The sequence below is a fragment of the Poecilia reticulata genome, chromosome 10 (assembly GCF_904066995.2).
Source record: "Poecilia reticulata chromosome 10, P_reticulata-male-v2, whole genome shotgun sequence".
Taxonomy (NCBI): Eukaryota; Metazoa; Chordata; class Actinopteri; order Cyprinodontiformes; family Poeciliidae; genus Poecilia; species Poecilia reticulata.
This window is the reverse complement of record NC_088839.1, coordinates 31,076,205-31,090,491: the sequence shown is the minus strand read 5'-3', so window position 1 is coordinate 31,090,491 and position 14,287 is coordinate 31,076,205. Positions and strand designations below refer to the sequence as shown.

Here is a 14,287-nt window from a genome sequence, read left to right as displayed (position 1 = left end):
TATGTCCCTACTAATGCTTTATGTCCCGTTTGCCTCCTGTGGTTTTGTAAGTCCCCATTTTATTCATCATTAAAATTCTCAGTTTTCCTCCGGCCAGTTTCAACACTTGGGTCCTATAACCACAAACATGCGAGGAGTTCTTTGTGTCAGTGGTTAACGTTTGGCATTGACAAAAAAAAAAAAAAAGTCACATGCAGAGTTGCCTAAAGTTCATTCTTCATTATTTAATATTGTCTTGCTTCTATTGGATAAATAACAAGTTACTGGGCTGCAGAATGGCGCAGCAAGAAGGTCCTGGGTTTGAATCTCAGCCTGGGGTCTTTCTGGAGTTTGCATGTTCTCCCTGTGCATGCGGTTTCCTCCTACAGTCCAAAAACATGGCTGTCAGGTTGATTTGTCTCTATAAATTCTCCTTAGGTGTGAATGTGTGCATGCATGTGTCTCTGTGCTGCCCTGCGATGCACTGCTGATGACCTGTCCAGGGTGTACTTCACCTGTTGACCGCTCGAAGATAGGCACCAACAGCCCTCGCAGCCCCAAGTGGGATCACGATTCACAAAAATAATTCTTGATTTTTGCAAAGCAAACATGGTTAGCTTAATTTGCATGGATGTGCCATAACTGTTTTTAGTTAGAATAAAAAAGAAAAACTGAAGCTATTATTTTTGGACCAAAGGAGGAATAATCAAAAGTTAGCAAACCTTTTCAATTATTACAGCTGGAATGTGGATATAATGATGGACCCGGACCTGCACTTTCAGACACATAAAAGCAATTACAAAGTTGGTCTTCTATCATTTCATTCTGGCTCCCAGTAGCCCAGAGAATAGATTTTGAAATACTTCTGTCAGTTTAGAAATCAATTTTTGCCTGAACACCAAAATACAGATCAGTTGTGATTTTGTTTTCACACCTCTGCATGTTGCAAATAACTGCAAGTAAATCCCCTCAGGATACCGTCTCTGAGCAGGAAATTGTGATAATGACTTTCTAAAAACAGTCAGTCGACTTGAAAATGAAAAAATTCTCCATATTTTTAAGAGTGTTTTATCTGAAATTTAAGGGTCCAGTTGTCTGAGGAAGACACGTAAATATGATTTAACTTCTCTTAATGACGCTACGGTGTCATGACTGAACAATGTTCACCAATCTCCTGTGTAATCATGTGCACTGAAACCCAGAGGCGAAAACAAAAAACTGAATTGCTTGAGCAGGAGCTTCCGTTCCCATTTACTCAAAGGTTGGCGTGTGGTTTGGTCTCCATGTGGCTGACTTTCGGATCTTTTCGTGTCTGTCCGCCTTCTCATTAACATTCCTCAGTTGTGGGTGTGATACCGAGAAGATCTCCGGCGCGCGGAGCGGAGACGCGCACCGGCTCCGTGCGTTCAGAAGAGAAGAGGCGCAGCTGCCGGTGGAAGGGGAGTGACGAGGAGGAGCGGAAAAAGAGACAGCAGAACCTCACCGCCGGCGACCATTCCTCTACTGGTGTCATTTACCTGCTACAAAACGCACATTTCAAGAAGACTTCCTCTTTTTTTTCTCTCCGAGGCTAAAGGTTCTTAATATGTGTTGGATCTAACGCCTCCAAACAGAAACAAGGGAAGACCAGACTCATCTGGTGGATGTGGACACCTGAACTGTAGACATGGGAAATATAGTGAATTTATTTTTTTCTATTCTTCTGGTTTTATGGGTCTGCGCGTTTGGGGGCTCGCCCAGTGTTCAAATTGGTGAGTAGCTAACTCATTCGGACAAAAGAAAATTGGGTTAAATAATTTTGCATAAAATAAAATTATGAATTCTGGTCGCTAAATCTGTGATATTGTTTTCGTGGAAGTGTAACAAGCTTTTTGTCATAATTTCAGGGGGACTTTTTCCAAGGGGCGCAGATCAAGAGTACAGCGCGTTTCGGATAGGAATGGTTCAGTTTGGAACCTCGGAATTCAGACTGACACCCCATATTGACAATCTGGAGGTTGCCAACAGTTTTGCTGTGACCAACTGTTGTAAGTAAAAATATATTTAGTCTTATTTTTCTTTTTTTACTAAAATCTAGTAGGAGAATGACACCCACAAAACAATTATGGTCATTCTTCAGAACATCGTAGTTTAAATATTCTAAATAATTTCAGCTATTTTAATAAAATATTTTCAAAGCTTTCCTATCTATATTCTGTCTGCAAACACGCTGAGACTGTGAGCTGGGTAGTTGAGGATGAACAGCGCTGAGTAGCCAGGGGAAAGTTGGTTTCCACAGTAACCGTCACATCAATACCATTTTCAGTCTTTCACATTCATTAGAAGAGGCTACACAATAAAAAAAATATCAATAATAAAAGTTCTGTTATTCAGGTTTATTTAAAATGCCTTTGCAGTCTTTTTCAAGGGCCAATGAATATAGGTACATGTGATTCTCTCTGATCTTTTCATTTTGCGTAATTAAAAACTGAGCATTTTACATTTCTTACAACATCTCCCAACTTTAACAATGTCTTCCGTCATGTTTCAGGACAGAAATCTGAGGTAAAGAGTTACTGAGGCAGATTTTTTTCTCCCTCATGTCTTTTCTCAGCTCAGGAGGAGCGCTGTTCACCCAGGGTTGGAGAACAGCCCACATGCACAGATAGAGACAGACATTCTCGGTGCCTGTGACACGCTCTAACACGGCTAATGAGGGCTGATATGAAGCGATTAATTAAAAGCCGATGCACTGAAGGATTTCCTAAGCATTACTTAATTGCCAGAACGGCTTCTAGTCTGATTTGAATCCCTACTTTAGGTCCAAACTAAGGTTTCCAGTCACAATCTAAGCTGTGACTTCACTTTGAGACATTTTCTCCTCAGAGTTTCTGTAAGAATCAGCTCTGTTCTCCTGACAGATTTATTTTAAACTGCTGCAGCAAATAGGTCGCTATATTTCGTACATTCATTAGGTGGTTGCCAAGCGACTGCTGCTCTCAACAGTCCCTTAAACATAAATCAAACGCTTCTCATTGGTGCGCGCACTGGTCCAATCGATCCCATTACCATATAAAACCTTCCTGCTTGAAGATGCTCACTGTGTCCGACAGATCACAGCGAGAGTCGGGTGTTTTGTGCTCAGATGATTGCTTCTTGTTGGTTACAAGAACTTGACACCATTGCCTTCCCTGATGGGGAAAAAAACAGCTCCGTGTCTAGGCTTTACGAGTTAGAAATATGTATTATTAGGTACTGTTGGGTGTTTATAGTAGTGGGAGGAGATTACATAAGAAAATATGGTGTTAACATGCATTTCTCTGTCATATATAATAATTTACGTAAAACATCAGGTATATTTTGTGGATGTTTTTCAACTTTTCCCTCCTCAACAAGTGTGTTTTGGGGGAAATGACTCATGAACAGAAACAATGGAAATCTTAAAAGTTTCTTACAATAACCATACTATTGTTATCAATTATGATTGAACTTAGGACATTCTCATTTATCAAAATATTAATAGCTTTAGTCTTGAGTTTCATTTTTGTTGCTTTACTAGAATATCATCTTCAGTTTCCTTTTGTTCTTATTGATGAAACTTACTTAAGGGTTAAATCATCCTTCTAGAAAACTCTAGTGGTCTCTGGTGACAAACTGCAGGACTGGTTCATCTCAACATCAGCAGCTGCTGCTTATAAATGCAGACATGGAAGAAATGAGTGGATTGATGTTGATTGTGTGATGCTGAGCTGATTTACAGGCTGTCACCTGGTCTGACAGTCAGTAGAAGCTTTGTTTGCATCCCCCATGGATTTATCTGGTGGCTTTTTGTGAACTCTGTCTTCATATTAATTGAGTTCTTGAGTGGGAGTTGAGAAGAGGAGGGCTGTGGTGAGGAGGCTGTGGTGAGGAGGTGTGGATGGAGGGAGGGGGCGTGTGGGGAAGCTTTAAAAGCCAGTAGATGGCAGTCTGCCTCACCATCCATGGTGGACTGTAAATTACAGCACTTAAACACCACCACTTCGCCTTTTGTTCAAATGTGCTCCACGAAACTGCATTCAGGGGAGAATAAAGGGAGAAATATGAAGCTGTAAAAGCAATGACATGTCCTAATAGGCTTTCTGTTACATAATAGCACACTTCAAACCATAGGGAAGAGAGGTACTTTGGCATTCATTAATCAGCATACGATAAAGGAAGATATTAAACGGAAGAAAAGGTACAACTTTATATCAGTGTTTAAAACTCATGGTAAAATTTGCTCAACACATGAACAACAATGTTCATATATGTAGGGCCACAAAATGCTTCAGATTTCCTCTCCATCAAATCGAACAGATTGTAATACCAACAATAAGCTGTCTAAATTCAAAAAGCTGTTTTCAAATGATTTGGTTAGCGATAAGAGCTATCTGAATCAGCATGGAAAAAATAATTGCCCCCTAGACCTAACAGCTGTTTGTGCCACTTTTTAAGACAAATGTCCCCAAAAATGTTTATGATGGTGGAATGTTGTCACGTTTCTATGCAGCATTGCTTTAATTCAGCCATGTTGGAGGGTTGTCTCACATGAACAGTCTGTTTAAGGTTATACTACAACTAAATTTGATTTTTAGCCCCGTATCCACCTTAAGAGGACGGGATGCTGATATGTTTTATATCTTTTTCTTGATGCACAACCAAATTGTGTTTAAGTTTAAGGACACAAACTGACTGCTGGACTTTCTCATTGAATATGTTTTACCAACAAGCAGAACTTTGGTCATGTGGGATGAGTGTCTGTGTTGTTTTTGGCCTGGGGTCTGTCCTATAGAGGTCATTTCTGCCAAATACCATCTTTTGTTGTTGTCCAATCATGAACTCTGACCTTATGGTATGGCCTGCACACTGAAAACATAAAATATCACCAAGTAGTTTTGGTCTAATTTCTAGTTTGTTGTTTTTTTCCCCACTTGGAATAAGAGAAAATCAACTTACAAGTAGTTTTTACATGAGCTTATTTTAAATAAATTATTCTTTAATCTTTATGGAAATGGATAAATTCCACTGGCAGATTATTTCACTTATGAGAAAATGTCTTGTTTAAAAAAAAGCAGTGCAGTGTTTTGGATGTTGTTCTGGGTTTTTTTTTTTTGGACTTTTGGATGAGCCACTGATAAGTTATTGGAGTAATTTGGAGGCCAGCCACTTCTGGGAAGCTTCTGTATTTAAACATAATGGCTCTTTCTCTGATTCATTGAAGATCCACAGCAGATGTCAGTTGATTTGCTTCTCATCTGTTCTTGATGTTCTTTAAATTGGTGCTTTTCTTTCCATTAGCCTACTTCATGTTCTACTTAAATAATCCGTTCATTGTACAAGTCTGGAACTGGTCCCAACTTTACAAAGAAACATAGCTAAACACAGAGGATTTATTATGTAAAATCTTCATTTGAAATCTACATTTTGTATTTACCATGGTTATCTTTGTCTTTTGTTCAAATGAGTTAGATCTGAAATTCCTATGACCCAAAAATATGGGGGGAAAAAATGCAGTACTGCATGAATGAGGCGTGTATAATATGATTTGATTTTATTACCTGTTTATATCGTGAAAGCTGCTGACTTACTTAAACTTTTAATTAACTATAGTCTTTTATTTCAGTGTCTGAGTTCCTTTCAGACTTATGAAACTCTCGCTGCTCTATGCCTGTGCAGAAGCATACTTCATCAACACAGTGTGTCAGAGACAGTGGGTGGCAGAATGACACATTTCTCCATCAATAACAGTTCATCTGGGCAGCCCTGCATCTGCTGCCAGCACCAGGGGACTCATTCTGACCATGTATATATGTGTGTATGTGCAGTAATGTTGATGCACTTTCCCCCTAAAGCAATAAATCTAAAGACTTCCTGGATTAGAGCCACCTCTTAATCCTGAAAATGACTTGAACAACCTAAAGCTGCTTTTCACTGTTGTGGGGGAGCAGGACAGCCACATCTCTTTTTTTATGAATCGTCTTGTTTCCTTCAACTTTTCTGTTAACTAATTTTTAAACAGTTATGGTAGTTCAACTTTGAATGCAGAGATATGGCTAAATACAATGCAAACCTGGAATAAAACCTGTTAGACCTGAAACTGGAGCAGAGGTTCACCTTCCAGCAAGACAACAACCAGAAATGTATCCAAAACAGCAAAGGAATATCAGGATTTCTTAATGGGTTAGTCAAAGTCCAGGGAAAAAGCCAATTTATTGTAATTTGAAAAAGGAATTAAAAAATGTGAAACTCTTGATGAGTTGGGCTGATAGAAATGTCTGAAAAGACCTGCAGCTATAATTGGCCAAAAGGGTAAATCCTGACTGACCTCCCATAAAGGACTGACTTACTGGGAGTGAATGGAAATGAAAATCACTTTTTAGATCAAAAACTGCTATAATGTAAGTGCATGTACCACTCCTCCGTGTTGGTCCAGTGTTAGGTTATTTATTCATATTTCTTAACAAGATTGAATATTTTCTTGTTTAATTTAATAAGTATATTGTGTGTAATGTTGAGGACAGAACACAGCAGTGATGTACATTTCAGGTTTGTTCATTTTTCTTTTTCACGTTTTCAGCTTACATTTTTAAACAAACTTAATCAGTTTGAGAAGATTTAAACTTTTGGATAATGACACAATAAGTATAAAATGATTATGATGTAGTTTCTGAATGATGGTGGGAATCTGAAACTGAGAACTGGTTACAGACCCTGAAGACCTTTTATTATGGAAAGTTGTAAAAAACGTTTCATCCATTCACTTTGTGTTATGTAAATTAAAAGTTTAAAACTTGAAATTACTTCCTGAACTTTTCAAATGAATCCTCTTCATTGAAAGCAAGGCAACACAAGCAAACCCAGGCTGAACACTTAGGAAACCTCTCACTCTCTGGCATGCAGTCACAATTTGAAAACGTTTCTCTGAAAGTGGGAAGAATCTAATTTTTTATTACCTAAGCAGATACCAGAAGTGTTATTTTGTAATTTTCTTCCCTTGCTTTGTCTTATTGAACAACTGACGTGAAACAATGGCAGCAGCCTATTTCTGACATTGAATATTGGGAGCATGGGAAATTGATAAAAGTTTTCCTTTGTAAAACAATACAAATTGATACTAAAGCAGCAAAGCGTGAAAACAATTCTTTGCAGGTTCCTGTGTAATTCTTCTATTGTTGGTGCTGGATGATCTCCTAAATCCATTTTTAAAGGGTTAGGAGTGATGAGGTGTTTTAAGCTGCACAGTTTAAAAGACTGCAATCTGAAAAATCAGTCATTTTCTGCTCTCTTTACTTAGTATCCAAAGCTTCTTTTTGCCTGCCTGAATAATTCCTGTTAATTCCAGTTTTCCAGGTCTATATTGTAATTTTGACCTGTTTTGGATTTGTTTTTAAATCCCATGGAACGTCTTATTTTGTCACATTATGTCATCAAATTACAAAGTATTTGATGGTTATTTTGGGATAGGCCAACATGAAGCAGTACCAGGGGCGGAGCTATAAGGGGGACTGGGGGAGCGGCTGCCCCTGGGCCCGGGTCGGATGGGGGCCCGGGTCTGGAGGTGCCAGGGAGGGAGAAATGGTTTCAAGTCGCTTAAATGTCTGATTATAGACAGAGAAAGTGCGCCCTCGCCTGTTGAGAAAGGTGTATTTAATGTTAAAGTCAACAGTTTCAGTTTCGCTCCCTCCCCCCTCAACAGCCTACAGCAGCTGATGCAGGTAAGGGGCCCGGTGATTCGTTAGGGGCCCGGTAATTGGCCCCGCCCCCCGGCCCGACGCTGACTTGTTCCGCTAGTGAGCAGTACAGAATTATCTTGTCAAAGAATACCTGAAAAATAATCATTACATAAAACTTCACCAACATTTAATTAAAGATCATAAACAATCAAGAGCAAACACTTATCAGTAAGCCAACAGATTTTAATCTTCAGTAGGTCTATTTCCCAATTCCACGTTCTCTCTGTGCCTCTCATCCTGGAGAAACAGAAGGATGTTACAGTGCATACAGTATGTTTGCTTTTGCATTTGTTTCCCATAATGACTGGGAGTCTATGTGCTGCAACAGCAAGTCTTCATTCCTCACATTCACCTTTACTGAGGCCAAGTGAGGCCGAAGAGGTCTTTGACAGCCAGCTGCCCATTTAACACTTCAAAGTTCCTGTTTGTCATGGCTGAATCATGTCGCACTGCAATTTCATACATTTGAATGCACAAAGCATTTCATGAACGCATGATTTCAGGGACCTGGCCAGATGATCAAAAGGAGAAACCTTCCTTATATGCGCTACCAGGAATTGGTTAAAGCCAATTCATTGTTCACACCTAATTAAGAGCATCTCCGCCATTTCACAGAGAGTGTTGAAATGGTAAATGGGCCCAGCAGCTGGCTGGTCAAAAAAAAAAAAAAAAAGAGGCTAAAAAGCCTCTGCGGATCTTGGCTTGCCCTGAATACAGCCCCCCAACCGAGCCTTTATCGCTGTGTCCTTCAAAAGTTCCAGCTACAGATACAGGGAGATTCAGAGGTCTAAGTTTATATCTATATTTTCTCAGAATGGAAATGCCTTTGCTGTTTGGGAAGATATGTTGTATTTGATTTAGTGGAAGAAGTCATAACTTATGAACACTTCTAGTTTACACAAACTACATCTAAAACTAGAGAAGGGAGCTTTTAAAGGTATGATTTATGATGGTAAACACAGTGATAAGATAAGGCCTTTAGGTGTTGTGGTATATTTAAAATTTTACAGTGTAATGCTCAGAAAAAAACCCCAAAACATCTTTATTCTGAGGTCTGTATGATGATAAATATCTATAAAGGTTTATATTGTTTCCATCCTTAAATCTCACAAGATACTACATTTCTATTGATTGTGGTTCTGATTATGATTTAGGTCAGTTACTTTTTTGAGATCTGAGAGATGATGACCTCTGATCCGATCAAAATGACTCTAAATGACCTCCTGCAGGTGGAGAAAATTGATATAAACACATTTCCTTAAAACAGATGATAAAATAAATTGACACTTAGTTGATATTAAATGTCCAGTGACTAATCTGTGTTACTAAAAGAGACAAAAACAGGCAAAAATGCACAGTGTAAATGGCATAGGGGTAAAATGACTGTTGGAGCTTTTGTATGGTTATCCAGCATTCAGTACCTGCAGGAGCACAGTCACACAGAAGTCAAAATTTGATTTCATTCGGTTTTTAATGAACCTCAGCTTACAAAAAAAGCTGATTGTGTTTAATTTAACTTCAGTCGATGCCCTGATCCTGAACTTACACAAGCTGCTGTTGGCAATAAAGAGAAGCAGTTTCCTTTAACAAGGAGAGACCTTGAGCCAATCTCAAGGATGATTGCTGCAATCAATTCAGTTTTACTAGTTGAATCTTTCCTCCAATGAAAAATGTGAGGAACGATATTGTCAAATATGTGTCATCACCAGAGTGATTACACATGTTGAATATGTATATAAAACAAAAAACTGAGCTACTTCTCTGAATATCTTGATTTTGAGAGAGAAAATAAATCCATGTTCAGAATGATGTCATTTCCTGTTAATGATCTATCAGCATCTGCCTTAAAACACAAAGATAAAGCCTTAGCACAGACTTTGAATGCAAAAGTCTAAATTTTTACTCTTGTATCTCCTCTGTATGATCTAAAACAGTGTTTCTTAACCTTTTTTGGGCCAGCGCCCCCCAAGCCTTTATCCAGGTCCCTCACCGCCCCCCACCAAAGAATCTGCAGGCTACTTTCCACTGACTATTATTTTATCATTAATATTACTATCACTATTGTAGATGTTTTGATTTTTATGCTTGTTTCTGTATTTATCATCAAAAATAATTTCCCAGAGAACAAAAAAGTCATGGGAATAGAAATAATTTTCACAGGCGTCTATGAAAAATGCAATGAACATTCAAGTTAAAATTTGTAGGCCTAACAGCAGCCAATCAGTGGAAAAAATATTCTTATTCTTTGCCATTTTCTAGTTGTTAAATATTCCACAAAATGACCAGATAAAAGATGTTCAACATGCCAGGTTAAACTTTGAACTATTTGCATAACGACTGAGCTCTGCAACATTAAAACATGGATAGAACTGTAACTACATTAATCATAGCTCTTCTTCTCTTCAGTGTTTGTCAGTTTCTGGTGGTGCAGCTCTGTGCTGCCTTCAGGAGAATGGGACATCAGAGTATCATCCATCAAATTTCACCCACATGACATTTAATGTGCAAACCAGAGCTTTCAGTGGAAAAACAAAAGTTCCAGATCATTTTAATGCCATACAAATATAAGACAGAAACATGGATTATATCTTTATATAGACCTGTCTATTGATTATAGATTAATAGTTTTACTGGACAGAAAGAACAAATCTGGTTCTTAATCAAATCCTAATGAGTCAAACTGAAAGTGTCATGGAGTCATCAGCCTCATGATATTAGCACTGACATGAAAAATAATATTGAAGAAATAAATATATCAAATCTAATTAAAATATAAATAAGTGATCAGTTATTTACTGTTATGATCTGTAAGATATATTTATTCTCACTATTAGATGTGGTCTAAACAAACCCATAACATTTCAACAATATTATTTTACCTTTTATCTGGAAATAGTGTCTATTTATTCTTGCCATACAGTCTCTGTATTCATTATTGCTCTAAAGGTCTTGCCATACCAGTTTATTCCTCTGTATTTACTTTAGTTTCTTAGTTTATTCTTGCATTTTGTTCTTCATTTATTTCCATTTAGTTTTATTTGATTAATATTATCCTCTCTTGGTTTATTGCTATGTTCACTTTAGTTTCTTTCCTGTTGCTACATTTATTTTATCGTTTATTGATCATCAGTAATCTTCACTCATCACCTGCTGCGCCTCCTAATCATCATGTGTTTCACATCATGTGTTGATTTTTTCACTGTTCAGCGTCGGATTCTCTGTTTTTATGTCATAATTCACATCTAGTTCTTCGCTCCGTTTTGTCCGCTTCTCCTGTTTCAGAATTTTGCGCAATGTGCGCGTCGTTTTTTTCTTTTTCTTTTAAGCCCCTAAGGTGCAGGGCGGTCGGGAAACGTATCGATGGGGAAAAGGCAGACTGACATAAACCTTTTAAAACAATGGAAACAATTTTTGCATTCTGATTATTGAAATTTAAAAGTGCTGTGTTGTTCTATCACCCCCGTTTCATACCGGACCACTTACAGCTCCGGTGTTAACGCTATAAAATGAACGCTCTCTATCGAGGTATCACCCATGGAGGGATTTCTTTATTTAAATGGGTTCATTTTTCAGAGGGATACAAAGTGAGGGTATTGTGATTTTAGCTACCAGTAGCAGGAGAACGGAGCTGCGCCAAGAAGCTAATAGAAGCTACAAACACTGAATAGAAGAAGAAGAGCTGCCATCGATACAGCTGCAGCCAAGCATGATTTAATGTTACACAATACAGTTTTACCAAGTTGCTCAAAGTCTAAACTGGCATTGTTGTGCATTTAAGGTGTAAAGTTTACCTTCGACCAAACGCCCCCCAAAGGCATCCCAGCGCCCCCCTTTTGTAAAAATGTCCGCCAGCGCCCCCTGCAGTCCTCTGAACGCCCCCTGGGGGGCGGTACCGCCCACGTTGAGAACCGCTAATCTAAAAGATAAAACCTCGTTTAGTTCAACTGTAAAATGATACAATAACAGGATTTATTCTAACCTTCTCAATGGGGTTAAATACAGCAGATCATTTGTCAGAAATTTGCCTAACATCTGCCAAGTTGTTAGATACCAAGTTAATAATAAAGTTTATCCCTTTTATAATGTCCTCATTTTTACTTATGTTGAGAGAACAAGAATAAATACTTGGCTAAACATTCAGTTGTTTAAGGCCTTTATGGAATATTTAACAACAGTTGATCATCTTTCAGTCATCTTGAAAATTATTTTCCGTTCTTTTATTTTTATTTTTTCAGAATTTAAGACAGAAACCTATTCAGCGGTGGAGGGATTCTCATTGGCATTCAGAGAGGAGATTCTGTCCTTATCATGCTGGTGATTAACATTTCATTTTGTTGTGTTCTTGGGGTGTTCCTGTCAAACCTGGCTGCACTTTATGATGCTTTCTTGATTGCTTGGCTGCAAATGTGTAAGCAGAGGGGAATGAATCGAAAAAGGAAAGGTGTAAACATTATGTGGTGGAAGGGTTGTAAAATTTATCTAATAGCAAAACTTAAACACTAAGCAAATCTAAGAAGTTTTTAAGAGGAGTTTGTTTTACAAACGGCAGCATGATGCAGGCTAAATGTGGAGGAAACCAGATAACTGAGATAGTTGTAATGTTAACCCTTAAAAGGACAGAAAAACAAACAATTCACACGTTATTAAAAAATAGTACAGAAATATTGTCATGACCTATGTAGCTATAGAAAAGACTGTTTAGCAAAGACACTCATCTCTACTTTTCACAAGGATGGTAGGAAGCAAAAAAGTTATCTTTTTATAGAGTGGGGTATCCAATCGTATTGAGGGAAAGCTTGGTGGAAGGAAAAAGTGTGCCAGATGAACTGTAACCCTGACAGAGTTTTAAAGATTGCAGAGAAATTTCCCAGGCATGGACTGCAGCCAGTCAGGCCACCACACAGATGTACTAAAGACATGTTCTACATCTGTCACATCCATCATGCTGAGCCTCTGCTGAACCTGAGAAAATGAATGACATGTTTGTTTGTTGATGCAGTTCAAGCCAAACTATTGACTGAGCCCTGCTTCAGTCCTCTGAATTTGGAGGTTAGCTCTCCTGCTCGTGCATCACTTTGTGCTGCTCTCTGCCAACTGTTTTTCTAGACCTTATTTGTTGTTTTAGATGTATGAGAAACTGGATTTTGTTTTTCATTAACTGCAAGAAATAAGAAGTAGGTTTGACAGTTTGGTTGAAAGTTTTAATTCTGTGTGTAATTCATTCAAATGTGTTCATTTCTATGATGTTCTAACTAATATAGATGTGCAATTGATTTCCGTCTATTCACAGATGAAGAATGCAGTTTGCCTGTTTGCAGATTTTTATTTTTTTTATTGATCACATCTAAGAAATGCAGCTTGGGAAGCTCTATAATCCATTGACCCAATCCCACTTGACACGCTATTAGCTGCCCTTTGCAAGGAAGGAAAACTGAAGATGTTGGTTTCTTTGGTTGGACCAAAATGTTTTCTACTTTTAATGCATATTGGGATAAATTTGGTGTTTTGGAATATTAAAGCAGGTAGTCTATATTGGAAAACATTAATATGTGGTACTAATTAGCATTGTAAATACCAACTGTTCTTGTTTTTAGAGTAAGGTGAACAGTTCCTCCTCCTGATTCTCCGCAGGTTTGACTCTTGTTAGCTTTGCTAGCAAAGCCTTTCTTTAAAAGAATTGCATCTGTCATTCCTACTAGGCAACTTGAATAGAATGCTGATGGGTAAATTTCCTCTTTGGTTGACACTTTTTCTACAGAGCCTAATTTAACCAGCTCATTTTAAGCTTTGATCCGTTTGCAGCATTTCCTTGTGGTGTCAGCGGTGCTGTTAGCCTCTTGTCTGCTTGGTAGACAGCTGCATTGTTCTTTTGTAACAACCTTCTTTCCCTGATGGTCTTTGTTTAAACAAAAGGTTTCATCTGGACTGTAGCCAACACATCCCAGATGCTTTTGTCAAGTCACTTAGTTTTTCCACAAACATGCAGACTTTGTGAGCGCATCAGAGTTTCAAACCTTGACACCAATGTTTCACAGCCCTAGTTGGACATTTTCTCTGTCTTGCTACTTTAAATTGGGCTTTTACATAAACTGATTCTTTGTTTTTCTGTTTGCATACATCATATATTTATGCTTGCACAAATCCTGCAAATTAGAAAGAGCAGTACATTATTCTCTTGTTACTTTCTTACAATATAGTTGATTAATTTGAAATGTGTGTGCATGCTTCTGTCGTCAGAAGATGTTTGATGGGAGTTTTTGGAGTCTAGAGGTGATCAGGAGGTTTTTTAGACATGCTCCAGCACTGATGCTTGGCTGCTTTGATCTGTGAGGGTGTTTGTCTTCATTCAATGAAGCTCATGTGTTTTCCCTGCTGCCCTGTAAAGTCACTGTAGGTGGTTTCTTTGATGAAATTCTCAGACAGACATGAATTCAACTGAGGAAAGGAGATTAGGAACCTTTCAGATCACAGATTTTTGTTTTTTAATGAAAAGTGCATATTTATGTTTTTATACCAAGACGTCTTCTCTCTGGTTGTTTTAATTTATCTCTGTTTTGTTGAATCTTTCTGAGACT

General features: G+C 38.1%; 1 protein-coding gene across 9 annotated transcripts in view; it reads left to right on the top strand.

Moving 5' to 3' along the window:
- Positions 1-1,312: 1,312 nt before the first annotated feature.
- Positions 1,313-14,287, top strand: part of gria2b (glutamate receptor, ionotropic, AMPA 2b) — a 50,650-nt gene continuing 37,675 nt past the window's right edge. For 4 of the 9 annotated variants that reach the window (XR_014089448.1, XM_008421071.3, XM_081611898.1 and 1 more), the window contains exons 1-2: positions 1,314-1,730; positions 1,866-2,006. Coding sequence is in view for 8 of the 9 variants with exons in the window: in XM_008421071.3 (XP_008419293.1) it covers positions 1,646-1,730; positions 1,866-2,006 (226 nt within the window). In the remaining variant the exon portion in view is untranslated. Of the gene's footprint in view, positions 1,731-1,865; positions 2,007-14,287 lie in introns of all 9 variants that reach the window. The other 5 variants (XM_008421070.3, XM_008421068.3, XM_008421067.3 and 2 more) reach the window with 3 other exon arrangements.